Here is a 17,648-nt window from a genome sequence, read left to right as displayed (position 1 = left end):
GTGTCCGATTCCTTGTGACCCCATGGACTGTAGCCCACCAAGTTCCTCTGTCCATGGAATTTTCCAGGCAAGCATGTCGGACTGGATTGCCATTCCCTTCTTTAGGGAATCTTCCTGTCCCAGGGAGCCACCAGAGAAGCCCAATTATAAATATATATGTATACTATTTTGGTTGAAGGAATGAGGCTTCATGGTTGGAAGCAATGTAGTACCTGTATACATGGAATTATTTTCTAAAGTTTCCATTGGAGGTCAGTTTATGCTATATTCTAAAATAGAAGATATTCTTTCCATAGGTAAGTATTTGATATATACTTGAAAAAAAGTAGTTTCTCAACAATTTCAAACTAATTCTACTTGAATGACTGATGCACAGGGATTAGAAATTTCTTCTTACGTAAAAGAAAAATTATAAAAATTTGATTATTTCCTACAACAAGTATTCCAAGTGTATGTTAAATACAATTATTTTTTAGAGCTCTATCCCCTCTGAAATATCTGTTTAGGAAAATAATATTCAATAAATAAAATAGTCTCTACTTAAGTTCACACGCTGTATAATGACTTCCATCACACAGTTAAATAAAACAGGCACAGTGCTTTTTATATGCTATCTACTGTAAAATATTATCTTATGTCACCCTATGATGATAAGTTGGCACTGAAAGAATCTAGAACATTAAGTTAGAAATAGATATGCAGATTTAAAAAAAAATTATTTCATTGACTTTTCAATTCCCCTATGTATGTACACATATCATGTTTTCACGAAGTTTCACCTAAAATATTCATCCTTTTAAGCTTACATTTTACCATTCAATAATCTCCAAACCATTTCTGAATCTAAATTCAATACACTGAGCATAAATTTGGCTAGTTTATAACTACTTCATGAAAGAGGAAGTAGTATCAGGAGTAGCAGTATCGCTCAGTTGTATCTGACTCTTTGTGATCCCATGGGCTGCAGCCCGCCAGGTTCCTCTATCCATGGGATTCTCCGTGCAGGAATACTGGAGTGGGTAGCCATCCCCTTCTCTAGCGTATCTTCCTGACCCAGGGACTGAACCTGGGTCTCCTGCATTGCAGGCTAATTCTTTACTGTTTGAGCCACCTGGGAAGCCCAGCTAATTCATATGTCATCTATAATGAATGCAAGGTTCTCCTGGACGCTAAATTTCAAGGAATTTTATATTGACAATTGACTTGTAAGTCTAAAGTATTTTTAACATCATACATAGTTGTACTCTTTTAAGCCTTCCATGTTTGGGTGGGTGATACAGAAATGTACTCAGATGTATTAAACAGGATTTTTGTTTTAGGCTGACACTTATCCTAGAGAACAACTTTTAATTCATTCACATACTTCACCTTGCCTTAAAATTTTCTAAGTGATGCTTATTTCTCTCAACAAAAACAATCCATTGTTTTGTCAATTAGCAATTTTCAAAAAATTTAAAAAACATTTTTAAAAAAATCTACATACTTTGAAATCATATAAATGTGAATTAATATCAATTTACTTTTCCTTCTTCTGTCATTTTCCTACTTAACAATTAAAAGTTACAGAAAATTATTTAAATAAAACAACCTTTAGAATAATTTACTTAGCATCTTCATTGTATAAAGAAATCTCAAAGGTATCCACTAGGGGGAAAACACGGAGAAGGCAATGGCACCCCACTCCAGTACTCTTGCCTGGAAAATCCCATGGACGGAGGAGCCTAGTGGGCTGCTGTCTATGGGGCCGTACAGAGTTGGACACGACTGAGTGACTTCATTTACACTTTTCACTTTCATGCCTTGGAGAAGGAAATGGCAACCCACTCCAGTGTTCTTGCCTGGAGAATCCCAGGGATGGGGGAGCCTGGTGGGCTGCCATCTATGGGGTCGCACAGAGTCAGACACGACTGAAGCGACTTAGCAGCAGCAGCAGCCCAGGAAAACATCAGGATGAAAGTAACATATTTAATGCTGTTGTATCTCACAGCAATTGTCATAATTAATCATCATTCAGGCTGTCTTATATGATTAATGATTTGTAACTACTCACTAGCAATCTTCATGCTTTCACCATGTCAGCAAACAAATAAGGTTTTTTTTGGTTGCTATTTTAAAACTAAGAAGAGGATAGGAAATTAATTCTTTTCTCATATATATGATAATATATCATGTTTGATGATAAAGATGAAGAAATTCAATTGAATTACTATATCTGCCCATGAATTGTCTTTTTGTAATAATTCTAGTTATAATATGCATGTTACATGAGTCAATCTTTGGCATAATTCTCTAAATAAGGCAGAAAAGCACTGAGAATGTTTCACAGTATGGTATTGTTGCTTAATTACTGAAACATTTTTCTCATTTCCATATTTAGTGAAAACAGGTCCTCCTGTAGAAAGAACTACACCAACAAAATGACTTTTTATATTTTTTATTGCCTATCCTTCTAACTTGCTTGAAGCATATTGAGACGATTGACTTGTGGGTAAACTAAGCTGTTTCTTCAATTTTACTTTTTGAATCAGCCATGTTCTTTAGTTCATTTTTAATTCATTCTATTTAATCTTTCTTATTGTCTATATTTTGAGTTGTAAAGGGGCTTAATTTCCTGAACTTTAAACACTAGCTAACCTATAGTGAGTCAAAAGTTTTAGATGTTTGTCTAAACCTTACTTTTGTGGCCTTCACTCTATTAGAAAGCCAAGCTGAAGGTAGCTCCAGAAAATTGAATTATCTCAAAAAAAAATTTGAGTGCTAATTGGAATAAAGAATATCACTGCACTTGTAAACATACATAAACACAGGATAATCTTTTGACTGAGTTTTACAAAGCAGAAAAATTAGTTGCTTAAAATAACTTGATGTACTTTTTAGTTATGTGCTTATTTGCTCAGTCATGTCTGACTTTCTGTGGCCTCATCAACTGTAGCCCACCAGGCTCCTCTGTCCATGGAATTTTCCAGGCAGGAATACTGGAATGGGCTGCCATTTCTACTCCAGGGGACCTTCTTGCCCCAGGGATCAAACCTGCGTCTCTTGCATTGGCAGGCGGGTTCTTTACCACTGTGCCACCTGGGAAGCCCCCCATAAGTGTTTGAATGACAGGTTTTAACAAGGGAAATATTTTTACTGAAATGGAAGATTTCTATTTCTTCACCTCCAAAATTAATAGAAAAGCCACTGGTGATATATTTATTAGTGAAATCATATCCCAGATGCTTTTGAAAACAATACAGCACCAAATCACATTATAAAATGTAATTGTCAAAATTCTACTCCTAAAATATTCTTTGGTCCATCATAAATTTAAAAATGAATAAAGATATAGTTCACATAAATAGGCTTACATACAGCCTCTCCTAGACACAGCCTGACTTAAAAACAGGAATTGTTAAAAAATAAAATAATATCTCAGTACTAGCCCAAATGTCATTCAGTTGAGTTCAGTCACTCAGTCGTGTCTGACTCTTTGTGACCTCATGAATTGCTGCACGCCAGGCCTTCCTGTCCATCACCAACTCCCAGAGTTCACCCAAACTCACGTGCATTGAGTCAGTGATGCCATCCAGCCATCTCACCCTCTGTCGTCCCCTTCTCCTCCTGCCCCCAACCCCTCCCAGCATCAGGGTCTTTTCCAATGAGTCAACTCTTTGCATGAGGTAGCCAAAATATTGGAGTTTCAGCCTCAGCATTAGTCCTTCCAATGAACACCCAGGACTGGTCTCTTTTAGGATGGACTGGTTGAATCTCCTTGCAGTCCAAGGGACTCTCAAGAGTCTTCTCCAACACCCCAGTTCAAAAGCATCAAATGTCATTACAGAGTATGTTTTCATAAACTACCACTTTAAATTTAAATTAGAAAGTGTTACAATGCCATTCTCCCAAATCATCCCACCCTCTCCCTCTCCCACAGAGTCCAAAAGACTATTCTATACATCTGTGTCTCTTTTGCTGTCTTGCATACAGGGTTATCGTCACCATCTTTCTAAATTCCATGTGTACGTGTTAGTATACTGTATTGGTGTTTTTCTCTCTGGCTTACTACACTCGGTATAATTGGCTCCAGTTTCATCCACCTCATTAGAACTAATTCAAATGTATTCTTTTTAATGGCTGAGTAATACTCCATTGTGTATATGTACCACTGCTTTCTTATCCATTCATCTGCTGATGGACATCTAGGTTGCTTCCATGTCCTGGCTATTACAAACAGTGCTGCGATGAATGTTGGGGTACACGTGTCTCTTTCAATTCTGGTTTCCTTGGTGTGTATGCCCAGCAGTGGGATTGGGAAGTGGGAGGGGGGTTCAGGATTGGGAACATGTGTACACCCATGGCGGATTCATGTTGATGTATGGCAAAACTAATAAAAAAAAAATAGAAAGTGTTAGAGGAATTCAAAAAATGTTACATCACCATGAATTCCAGCTAACTAGGATAGCTGCATTGTGTCTTTTGGGAATTTTTGTTTCTACATATTTGAGCATTATGATCACCTGGAGAATTTGGAAATGCAGATGACAGAGACAACCTAAATGTTAATGAGTGCAAATCTGTGCAATTGAGATGCATAAAACTGGATCTCAGCCATGCCTCCAAGTGATTCTGAGACAGCTGTTGCATGGACCTCACTGTGAGAAGTCTTGTCCTGGCCTGGACTGTCATTATTGCATGCACATAGAATATCGTAGTTTTACAAATTGTGGCCAGTTTTCATGCTAGGCCAATGCTGCCTGATGATGTTGAAGTTTCAGTTTTTCAAAAGTGTCATTTTCTATTAAAATCAATATCCAAAGTAAAGTAGCTTTGTCAGTGCAGCTCCATAGCTCTGATTACAGGTTTGAGGAGGCATTTGTACTTTCAAGACAGAAATAAGCTTTGATCTCATATGTCATTTGCTCAGCTTTTCAGTAGGATAAGAAGCAAGAGAGACAGCAGATAAAGTATCTTCATCTAAGTGGAAGGCCTTCCAGCTACTCAAGCACATAGGACGTTTAGATCCCTCTTCCACAGAGAGCATGAATGGCTTTCTAGTCTAAATAAATACATATAGTATGATGAGTAGAAATGAGCCCTTCAACTGGAAAATACAGTCGTGGACCCAAAACCATGATATCAGGTGATACAAAAGGGAAACCTGTGAGGTGGGACAGAGTTAAGTAATAGCCTTCCTATCCCCCAACCCCCCAATGCCAGACACATACACACGTCCACTACCAGAAACCAGAAACCTTTCTAAAGGCATTTGCTTCTTAGTATCACTGCGTGGTACTCGTCCAGTGACCCAACCAGGCAACCGTTCATGTCCTGACCATCCTGTGTTTAGTGATAATGGTGTTTCTTTCTTTTTTTATTTTTTTGTGGGGGCCATTTTTAAAGTCTTTATTGAATTTGTTTCAATATAGCTTCTATTGCTTATGATCAGAGTCTCATCCACTGGACTACCAGGGAAGTCCCTAGTAATAAGGTTTTAATTTCTGTTTCAACCACTGCTCTGTGAGCTGATGGAATTTGATATACCCTTACTGTGTTGTGCTCTTGGACCATTTTATACACTGATCATTTGTAAATGTGTTCCTTTATCCAAAGGGATCTATTCCAGGGGCCCAGACTGATATGAAAGGACCTGATTCAAGCCATAAATAGTATTTTCAGCTGTGGCTTTTGTTACAGTGTAAACAAAGCCCAATATGGACTCTCTGTCTCAAAGTCACTCGGTTGCGTCCAACTCTTTGTGACTCCACGGACTGTAGCCTGTGAGACTCCTCTGTCCGTGGAGTTCTTCTGGCAAGAATACTGGAGTGGGTAGCCATTCCCTTCTCCAGAGGATCTTCCCAATCCAGCGATTGAACCCGGATCTCCCACACTGCAGGCAGATTCTTTCCCATCTGAGCCACCAGGGAAGCCCTATTCCTTCTATAGTCAGTTGACTCCTCCAAGAGCCCTGGGCAAAGACCCTAGTGGCATTCCATCTGTCAGCTTTGTGTTAGCACTTGTCCTCTGGAGATTCGATCCAAAAGCAATCCTGAGCAATTGTTTTTTTAATCTTGTTAATATTCTGGACAAGCTCTGACCACATCAATGGCTTCAGTGGGCAATCAACAGAGGGACATGTTATATCCATTGCTTCATGGTTTGTTCACCACCATGACTATGTCAAAGGCCAATCCAAGACATCCACCTTGGGACATAGTCCCCTTCTGAGCCAGCAACTAGATGGGGACTCTATCACCTAATTAATTCTACCCTGGAATTCCTATAATGAAACTCCTAAACAGTTTTTGCCATGTCCATCCTGGTAGAGGCTATTGGGGGGCATTTCCTTAGTGAACTCAAGTGTTCAGCCATCAAAGAGTTGGATATGATCGCACGCAGCAGGCACAAGGAACAATAACCCAAGATTAGGCTCAAGACAGAAAATGGCCGGGTCCTTCATCCGTGGTTACAGCCTTTCCAATTATATTAATACATTTAGTCTTTGGTTGATGCCACCTACTGGATGTCTCTTGAAAGTGAAAGTGAAAGTTGCTCAGTCATGTCCGACTATTTGCAACCCCATGGACTATACAGTCCTTGGAATTCTCCAGGCCAGAATACTGGAGTGGATAGCCTTTCCCTTTCTCCAGAGGAGCTTCCCAACACAGGAATCAAACCAGGGTCTCCTGCATTGCAGATGGATTCTTTATCAACTGAGCTATCAGGGATATACCGTGGTGGTGGTTTAGTCGCTAAGTCGTGTCCGGCTCCTGCGACCCCATCGATTGTAGGCTGCCAGGCTCCTCTGTCCATGAGCTACAAGGGAAGCCCAGTGGATATATCTCAGTCCCTTATTTTCCTATCTGCATGTCATCATGGTCATTCTGCTATGACCATGATGCCTATGAACCCAGCATCACTGTGCCCGCCAGCTTCTTATTATTCTTAATATCATCTTCTCACTTTTCAACAGTCTGACTACACATGGTACACCGGCTTCCACAGTCCCAAAGAGCTGTGTTTACCACCCACGACTATTCTATGTTAACCATGGCACAGCCTGGGACCCCACTCAGAACTGGGCAAGGAGAACTTGGCCTTTGGACTCTGTCTTTGCAGATGGAGTCAATTCAGCCACCTGGTCAGCCCCTTTTGTTTGTATTCCCATTGGCATCACTAGATTAACTTCTGAGATGAAAACAGCAGATTGAACAGGGTTTCTTAAGGGAAGCAGCTGCAGGAACTTGAAACCATTTCCTTCCTCCCGACTGGTGACAACCTGCCAGGAAACCTTTCATAGGAATCCTGTCAATTTTCGTTCTTTTAAAAGTCACCTCAAGAGAGCTGATAGATTCTCTTCTGGCCAAGCTCTTTCTTCTGAATGGCCTGGATTTTTTTTTTTTTTTCCCATTAGTGAAACCCAGCATGTCAGCTGCTAGGGTAAACCTCTCCACAAATCATACATACACTCCTTCTTTGCCCAAAGGAGAGCCACCTGAGAACCCAGGCCTAGGGGATTCCCTGAATCACCATGTGTACCAGAGTGTAGGTCAGAGGATAAGGCTTGAGGAATCTAATTTATTTTCCTTCTATTATTATTAATTTTTGTTTAATCACTAAGTCATGTCTGACTCTTTGAGACTCCCGTGGACTCTAGCCTGCCAGGCTTCTCTATCCATGGGATTTCCCAGGCAAGAATACTAGAGTGGACTGCCATACCCTCCTCCAGAGAATCTTCCGGACCCAGGGATGGAACCCGCATCTCTTATGTCTCCTGCATTGCAGTCAGGTTGTTTACCACTAGAGCTACCTGGGAAGCCACGTTGCACAGAGATTATCAATTATCAATTGTATCTTGAGCCACTTTCCCCTGTTTTATAACCTAGTTTCTAATTGGTTTTCTCTCAATGATCAATTCAACAGGGCATACAGCTGTGTCATCCATCTCCCAACAGTACGATTTATCCCCAGTATTTTCCCTGCAGGTTTGCTAACTCAAACTCAAGGAGGATCAGGGTCAAGTTCTCATCAGAACTCCCTCCCAGAAACTTGGGCCACATTGAGGCTGAAAGGATCTGAAAGCCAGGTCACCTTCCGTCACCACTGCTGAGGTTTTGGGTTCAAACTCTCAGTCAGACCCTCCAGACACAATAGACTTTAACCTGATATTGTGTTTACTCAGTCCTCTAGGAGCAGACAAGGCAGGCAACAGACCAGACACAGCATCTCCATCTCGGGAGTGGGGGTGGGGGCAGCCACTCAAGAGCGTTTTTGGCCCCTCACTCTTCGAGCCACCACACAGCTCCGCCAGGGCAGGAGCCACAGCACAGGGCACAAACTCCTCATTCCTGTTACCTTAAGGCCATTGTTTTCAAGGAAATGATGCTGTAAGTACTAGTGTTTCTCTGCAGTCCTCAACAGCAAGACCTGGCATTAAGCCTTTACTCAGAGTTCACTGGAAAGACAGAGATGAGAAACTTATAGTTGTTCATGACATATGTTAAATCTGAAGAGGATTTTCTCTGTTTTGAGATAAGAGTCTATGTGGGGAGCTCTCTGAAGGTTTGAAAATACTCAGTTCTCTAGAACAGATGGTCAGTGGAGGAAGATGGTTAGAAGGTACAGACTTCCAGCTCTAAATATATAAGCCCTAGGGACATAATGTACAACACAACTGTAGTTAACACTGCTGTAAGATATAGCACATATGACATACAGGAAAGTTTTTAACAGAATAGACCCTGAGAGTTCTCACCACAAAGATAATTTTTTCTCTTTTTAGTCTATGTGAGATGATGGATGTTCACTAAACATACTGTGGTAATCATTTCACAATATATGTAAGTCAAACCATCACACACTACACCTTAAATTTATACAACTCCGTGTCAATTATTTCTCCATAAAGAAAAAGAAAAATCAAAGAAAACAGTTATTTAGCCTTAACAATCCCACAGAAGTGAAAACTATTGGCTGTATAAATGAACATCCTTTTTAAAGACCACTGGGAAATCAGTTTCCAGTTTTTTTGTAAGATTACAACAGTTATGTGTACTTTGGGTCATCAATTTCATTTCACACTTATTTACTCAAAAGTCAATTACTTATACATCCTTTGTTCAGGTCAGTTGCTCAGTCGTGTCTGACTCTTTGTGATCCCATGGACTGCAGCATGCTAGGCTTCTGTGTCCATCAACAACTCCTGGAGCATACTCAAATTCATGTTCATTGAGTTGGTGATGCCATCCAACCATCTCATCCTCTGTGGTCCCCTTCTCCTCCCACCTTCAGTCTTTCCCATCATAAGGGTCTTTTCAAATGAGTCAGTTCTTCACATCAGGTGGCCAAAGTATTGGAGTTTCAGCTTCAGCATCAGCCCTTCCAATGAATATTCAGGACTGATTTCCTTTAGGATGGACTGCTTGGATCTCCTTGCAGTTCAAGGGACTCTCAAGAGTCTTCTCCAACACCACAGTTCAAAAGCATCAATTCTTCGGTGCTCAGCTTTCTTTACAGTCCAACTCTCACATCCATACATGACTATCGGAAAAACCATAGCTTTGACTAGACAGACCTTTGTTGGCAAAGTAATGTCTCTGCTTTTTAATATGCTGTCTAGGTTGGTCATAACTTTTCTTCCAAGGAGCAAGCGTCTTTTAATTTCCTGGCTGCAGTCACCATCTGCAGTGATTTTGGAGCCCAAAAAATAAAGTCTGACACTGTTTCCACTGTTTCCCCATCTATTTGCCATGAAGTGATGGGAGCAGATGCCATGATCTTAGTTTTCTGAATGTTGAGTTTTAAGCCAACTTTTTCCACTCTTCTCTTTCACTTTCATCAAGAGGCTCTTTAGTTCTTCTTCACTATCTTCCATAAGGGTGGTGTCACCTGCATATCTGAGGTTATTGATATTTCTCCTGGCAGTCTTGATTCCAGCTTATACATCTTACAGTTGAGATATTTTCCAATAATTATGTTTCTGTTTTTACAGGTGAAATTGTTTTATGTAACAATTCCCCAGGAAATTATTTCATGAATTATTGCATCATCTCCTTAATTTTGGAATTCATCTTAATTTCTGTTTTTCACTTTAATATTTTATAATATACTGCTCATTGAGACTGTACTTTCACAGACCTAAAATAATTTTTTGAGAATGTGGGCCAATTAATTACTTTTAACTCTTAATTTACCATTCTATTACTATAAGGATAGAGATATAATACCTTTATAAGATGTCATCTTTTAATATATAGGCAGCTACCTACTGTTATATTCTAAACAAATACATTAAATTATTCATGAATGAATTTCATTATAAATGATTAATTACCATATTTTCCTCTTACAAAATATTTCATTTATCATCTTTTTATTAAGTAATTTTTCTTTAAAATTTTCTTTTCATATACATACATGATGAATTCTCTTCAATTTGAGCATTTAGGAGAAAATTAACATTACTTTTTAGAACATAACTTTTTATCATGTTGTAATTTTCTTTAACATGAAACCAATTTCTGCCAGGTTTCCTTCATAATTTCAACTAAACCAATATACCCGAAAAGTTATTGTATATCAACTAGGATATCTGACCATCTGATAGTATTCCAAATGGGTTAGCATAAAACATCAAGGGGAGTAACAATAACCCAGCAGTGTTGTCTATCTAAGCTGTATTTCCCAATGAAGTAACATGAAGTTGTAGGAAACAGCATTAAAAAGCTTGCCTCCACAAAAAAAGAAAAATTCAGTCAGTGATCCTGGTATTTTCCCTTTAACAACATATATGCACCCATTTAAACACATGATGAGAAAAAATGTAGTACATGAACATTACTAGACACAACATAACTTAATCAATTCAGTTCAGTCGCTCAGTGGTGTCCAACTCTTTGTGACCCCATGGACTGTAGCACGCCAGGCTTCCCTGTCCATCAACAACTCCCAGAGTTTACTCAAACTCATGTTCATTGAATTGGTGAGGCCATCCAACCATTTTATCCTCTGCCATCCCCTTCTCCTCCTGCCTTCAATCTTTCCCAGCATCAGGGTCTTTTCAAATGAGTATGGAAAAGCCATAGCTTTGACTAGATGGACCTTTGATAAAGTAACGTCTCTGCTTTTTAATATGCTGTCTAGGTTGGTCATAACTTTTCTTCCAAGGAGCAAGCGTCTTTTAATTTCCTGGCTGCAGTCACCATCTGCAGTGATTTTGAAGCCCCCCAAAATAGAGTCTGACACTGTTTCCACTGTTTCCCCCTCTATTTGCCATGAAGTGATAGGACTGCATGCCATGATCTTAGTTTTCTGAATGTTGAATATTAAGCCAGCTTTTTAAAAAAAAATTATTTATTTTAACTGGAGGCTAATTACTTTACAATATTGTATTAGTTTTGCTATACATTGACATGAATCTACCATGGATGTACATATGTTCCCCTTCCTGAACCCCCCTCCCGCCTCCCTCCCCATCCTATCCCTCTGGGTCATCCCAGTGCACCAGCCCCAAGCGCCCTGTCTCATGCATTGAAACTGGACTGGCGATTCATTTCACATATGATAATATACATGTTTCAATGCCATTCTCCCAAATCATCCCACCCTCTCCCTCTCCCACAGAGTCCAAAAGACTGTTCTATACATCAGTGTCTCTTTTGCTGTCTCATATACAGGGTTATTGTTACCATCTTTCTAAATTCCATATATATGAGTTAGTATACTGTATTGGTGTTTTTCTTTCTGGCTTACTTCACTCTGTACAATAGGTTCCAGTTTCATCCACCTCATTAGAACTTATTCAAATGTATTCTTTTTAATGGCTGAGTAATATTCCATTGTGTATATGTACCACAGCTTTCTTATCCATTCATCTGCTGATGGACATCTAGGTTGCTTCCATGTCCTGGCTATTATAAACAGTGCTGTGATGAACTTTGGGGTACACATGTCTCTTTCAATTCTGGTTTCCTCAGTGTGTATGCCCAGCAGTGGGATTGCTGGATCACAAGGCAGTTCTATTTCCAGTTTTTTAAGGAATCTCCACACTGTTCTCCATAGTGGCTGTACTAGTTTGCATTCCCACCAACAGTGTAAGAGGGTTCCCTTTTCTCCACATACTCTCCAGCATTTATTGCTTGTAGACTTTTGAATAGCAGCCATTCTGACTGGCATGAAATGGTACCTCATTGTGGTTTTGATTTGCATTTCTCTAATAATGAGTGATGTTGAGCATCTTTTCATGTGTTTGTTAGCCATATGTATGTCTTCTTTGGAGAAATGTCTGTTTAGTTCTTTGGCCCATTTTTTGACTGTGTCCATAGGTGTGTGGATTTATCTCTGGGCTTTCTATTTTGTTCCATTGATGTATATTTCTGTCTTTGTGCCAGTACCGTACTGTCTTGATGACTGTGGCTTTGTAGTAGAGCCTGAAGTCAGGCAGGTTGATTCCTCCAGTTCCATTCTTCTTTCTCAAGATTGCTTTGGCTATTCAAGGTTTTTTGTATTTCCATACAAATTGTAAAATTATTTGTTCTAGTTCTCTGAAAAATACTGTTGGTAGCTTGATAGGGATTGAATTGAATTTATAGATTGCTTTGGGTAGTACACTCATTTTCACTATATTGAGTCTTCCAATCCATGAACATGATATATTTCTCCAACTATTTGTGTCCTATTTGATTTCTTTCACCAGTGTTTTATAGTTTTATATATATAGGTCTTTTGTTTCTTTAGGTAGCTATATTCCTAAATATTTTATTCTTTTTGTTGCAATGGTGAATGGAATATTTCCTTAATTTCTCTTTCTGTTTTCTCATTGTTAGTGTATAGGAATGCAAGGGATTTCTGTGTGTTGATTTTATATCCTGCAACTTTACTATATTCATTGATTAGTTCTAGTAATTTTCTAGCGGCATCTTTAGGGTTTTCTATGTAGAGGATCATGTCATCTGCAAACAGTGAGAGTTTTACTTCTTCTTTTCCAATCTGGATTCCTTTTATTTCTTTTTCTGCTCTGATTGCTGTGGCCAAAACTTCCAAAACTATGTTGAATAGTAGTGGTGAGAGTGGGCACCTTTGTCTTATTCCTGACTTTAGGGGAAATGCTTTCAATTTTTCACCATTGAGGATAATGTTTGCTGTGGGTTTGTCATATATAGCTTTTATTATGTTGAGATATGTTCCTTCTATTCCTGCTTTCTGGAGGGTTTTTATCATAAATGGATGTTCAATTTTGTCAAAGCCTTTCTCTGCATCTATTGAGATAATCATATGGTTTTTACTCTTTAAGTTGTTAATGTGGTGTATTACATTGATTGATTTGTGGATATTGAAGAATTCTTGCATCCCTGGGATAAAGCCCACTTGGTCATGGTGTATGATCTTTTTAGTGTGTTGTTGGATTCTGTTTGCTAGAATTTTGTTAAGAATTTTTGTATCTATGTTCATCAGTGATATTGGCCTGTAGTTTTCTTTTTATGTGGCATCTTTGTCAGGTTTTGGTATTAGGGTGATACAATAGACCAGTTAGACCTAATTGATATCTATAGGACATTCCATCCCAAAACAATGAATTTCACCTTTTTCTCAAGCACGCATGGAACCTTCTCCAGGATAGATCACATCCTGGGCCATAAATCTAACCTTGGTAAATTGAAAAAAATTGAAATCATTCCAAGCATCTTTTCTGACCACAATGCAGTAAGATTAGATGTCAATTACAGGAGAAAAACTATTAAAAATTCCAACATATGGAGGCTGAACAACAAACACACGGCTGAATAACCAACAAATCACAGAGGAAATTAAAAAAGAAATCAAAATATGCATAGAAATGAATGAAAATGAAAACACAACAACCCAAAACCTATGGGACACTGTAAAAGCAGTGCTAAGGGGAAGGTTCATAGCAATACAGGCTTATCTCAAGAAACAAGAAAAAAGTCAAATAAATAACCTAACTCTACACCTAAAGCAACTAGAAAAGGACGAAATGAAGAACCCCAGGGTTAGTAGAAGGAAATAAATCTTAAAAATTAGGGCAGTAATAAGTGCAAAAGAAACAAAAGAGACCATAGCAAAAATAAACAAAGCCAAAAGCTGGTTCTTTGAGAAGATAAATAAAATTGACAGATCGTTAGCCAGACTCATCAAGAAACAAAGGGAGAAAAACCAAATCAATAAAATTAGACATGAAAATGGAGAGATCACAACAGACAACACAGAAATACAAAGGATCATAAGAGACTATTATCAGCAACTATATGCCAATAAAATGGACAACTTGGAAGAAATGGACAAATTCTTAGAAAAGTACAACTTTCCAAAAGTGAACCAGGAAGAAATAGAAAATCTTAACAGGCCCATCACAAGCACGGAAATTGAAACTATAATCAGAATTGTCCAGTAAACAAAAGCCCAGGATCAGCTTCACAGCTTAATTCTACCAAAAATGTAGAGAAGAGCTAACACCTATCCTACTCAAACTCTTCCAGAAAATCGCAGAGGAAGGTAAACTTCCAAATTCATTCTATGAGGCCACCATCACCCTAAGCCAGCTTTTTCACTCTCCTCTTTCACTTTCATCAAGAGGCTCTTTAGTTCTTCTTCACTTTCTACCATAAGGGTGTGGTCATTTGCATATCTGAGGTTATTAATATTTCTCCTGGTAATCTTGATTCCAGCTTGTGCTTCATCCAGTCCAGCATTTCTCATGATGGTGTACTCTGCATATAAGTTAAATAAGCAGGGTGACAATATATAGCTTTGACATACTCCTTTCCTGATTTGGAACCAGTCTGTTGTTCCATGTCCAGTTCTAACTGTTGCTTCTTGACCTGCATACAGATTTCTCAAGAGGCACATCAGGTGGTCTGGTATTCTCATCTCTTGAAGAATTTCCCACAGTTTCTTGTGATCCACACAGTCAAAGGCTTTGGCATAGTCAATAAAGCAGAAGTAGATGTTTTTCTGGAACTCTCTTGCTTTTTCGATGACCCAACAGATGTTGGATAACTTATTAGCCACATAGAATTTTTTCTTGCCCAGTTTATTTGGGTGGTTTGGCAATATGTGGAGAACACCAGAATATTTAGTTTTTCTATTAAAACATAACACTTGAGAGTTTTATTGAATAGACTCATCTATATGATACAGCAGGATAAATCATTAAAACTTGAATAGGAACAAAAGTCAACTCACCTTGATATGCTTTATCTTTTCATTATAATAATGTTATCATTTATCATGATAAAGCCTCAGTTATGGTTCTGAAGCACTTGTTATACATGTCTTGCCTTATTCTATGACTTCAGTGCTTCTATTTTTCTTATGACAGGATGATGAGATAAGGGAAAGCCGGTTCAGCTTCACTGCTTATGGAATGGGGCCATGTCTGCAAACCAAAGAAGTTGTGACCCCAAAGGGCCCCAACCATTCTGTCCAAGTAATGCCGAAGAGCCCAGATGAGATGAGGAAGGTCTTTATCGACCGGGCCAAGAAGATTGACACCATCTCCCGAGCCTGCTTTCCATTAGCCTTTTTGATTTTTAATATTTTCTACTGGGTTATCTATAAAATTCTTAGGCATGAGGATATTCATCAGCAGCAAGATTAAGTCTCGGGGAGTGTGCAAGTGTACAAACTCAGTGCGTCAACTCAGAAGGAAGGCTTTTTGCCATAAGGGTGTTTGTGTGTGTGTGTGTGTGTGTGTGGTATACAAATGATGACCATTGTGCTCAAGTGACACATGGAAAGGTGTTATTATGACTTGCTATGCAAAGTCATGAGGCAGTTATGATTCCTTTAATGAATACAAAATATATGTATTATTGGGATTCTATTTCATTAAGATTATCTGTTCTTTCACAGTAAATTTTACAAGTGGACATATTATTGTCAATGTGTTTGTATGTAATATGATGTCACATAACAGTACATGTGAGAATTGCTTTGAAATTCTTTGATTTTTCAATTCAGTATTAAATAACACAAAAGTAAAATTTGCACAGAAAACTTTTAAAAAGGAAAAACAGGAAATGTTGAAGATTTTAAAAATGTAGCTTGAGGCTTTAAAATATTTTCTTATACTTGTAGTTACAAAATAGGAAAATATGATAATTAAGTGACAAATTAACTCAATAATAATAGAAAATTGTACATACAAATGCTACAGAACCAACTTAAGTAATAGAAAATTAAAATCAGGAGATTAAAGTAAAAAACTTTTATTGTTTATGTACTAAATTTAATTGTTTGAAATATCAAATTTTCCTCTTTGGAAATGTTTTTAATGGCCTAAGCAATCATATTATACATAAAATCTACTTTTCTTAACTTTATATATCTGTGAATGAATGTAGATATACTAAAAACACAATTGTTTTTAAAAAGTGTTATAGCTATGTATTTTTTTTTGTTGCCAAACACTGAAAAAATTCAAGCCAGCATCTTTGTTTTGTTAGATTTTTAATAGTTGGTTAATCATCTGTAAGTAATTATGTTTATTGTTTTGATATAGTTGAACAAAGTTCAGTAAGACTTGTATATTTTAGTTTAGAATGAGTCTTTAAAATTCAATGAGATTATAGTATTTACATTTTTAAAAAAATGAATTTAATAAAAACCAAAATAAATTTAGGGAGATTTTTAAAAATAAGAACAGACTTCCCATCAAAGTTATATGGGTTCCAAATCGTAGCCCTAAATATAAGGAAGGAAGATTTTAATTCTAAATTATATAAATAAGTCACTTCTATAAATGAGATGTGATTGCTTTGTATTTCTGAATTAATAATTTCAATATATAATACATCCACTAATTGTGAATAATTCTAAACAAAAATTTTACTTAAAACTTATTAGGAACCCCATGGAATTATTTCAACTACAATGGGGCATTAACTCATTTCATGCAGTGTGATTAAGTGAAAATATATGATAGAGTTTTGGGGTTAAATTGAACCAGACTCTGATTCTTTTCCTGTTTTGCTATTTTTTGCATTATTTTTATCATCAGTATTGTATTTTTTAAAAACTCTACAATCCTTTTTAAAAATGTTTAATTACTGGTCAGATTCTCTAGATGGAAACTGAAGACAAATTACTGACAGAGAAAGATTTAATCATGAAGAAAACAACTAACTCAGATTTAAGAGGGATAAATAAGGCACTTTTGAACAAGACGGTACTATTTTCTGATCTTTATTATTAAACCAAAAGCAAGAGCTGCCATTTAAAGCTGAAATGTTTCAATGTTATCGAACTTTGGTCTACCTAATTGTACTTTAAAAAAAGTAAATTTAAAAATAATGTATATTTGGCATTTTTTGCTACTAAAACTCCAAATTTTCTTACTTTGTAGGTAATTTAAAATACAATTAGGGGGAAAAAAGGGTTGCCCTTAAATGAAAATGCCACAGCAGAAGATACTACTATGTACTTTGAAGACTCTGCATCTCGACATGTCCTTCTTCATTGAGTGTTTATGAACCCAAATCATGGAAATATATTCTTGTACTAAAGGTAGATTAAAGGTAGATATGTTGTTTGTGTTTTCTGAGGATAAGCTAGTGGGTTTGAATCGATGATAAACTACGTGTTGTCTCAACATATCTCTGAAATACTTGAACACATTTTTCTATACTTCATACATCTTATTTCTAAAGTTC

General features: G+C 37.5%; 1 protein-coding gene across 1 annotated transcript in view; it reads left to right on the top strand.

The window, feature by feature from the left end:
* Positions 1–17,293, top strand: part of GLRA3 (glycine receptor alpha 3) — a 197,739-nt gene extending 180,446 nt beyond the window's left edge. Inside the window, exon 9 of the mRNA XM_086414718.1 lies at positions 15,317–17,293. Within this exon, the coding sequence (XP_086270844.1) occupies positions 15,317–15,595 (279 nt within the window). The 3' untranslated portion in view covers positions 15,596–17,293. The remainder of the gene's footprint in view (positions 1–15,316) is intronic.
* The last annotated feature ends 355 nt before the right edge of the window (positions 17,294–17,648 follow it).

The sequence above is a fragment of the Bos grunniens genome, chromosome 8 (genome assembly GCF_055505025.1).
Source record: "Bos grunniens cultivar Pamir isolate PY7600 chromosome 8, Bosgru_T2T1.0, whole genome shotgun sequence".
Taxonomy (NCBI): Eukaryota; Metazoa; Chordata; class Mammalia; order Artiodactyla; family Bovidae; genus Bos; species Bos grunniens.
This window is presented reverse-complemented; position numbering and strand designations above follow the sequence as displayed.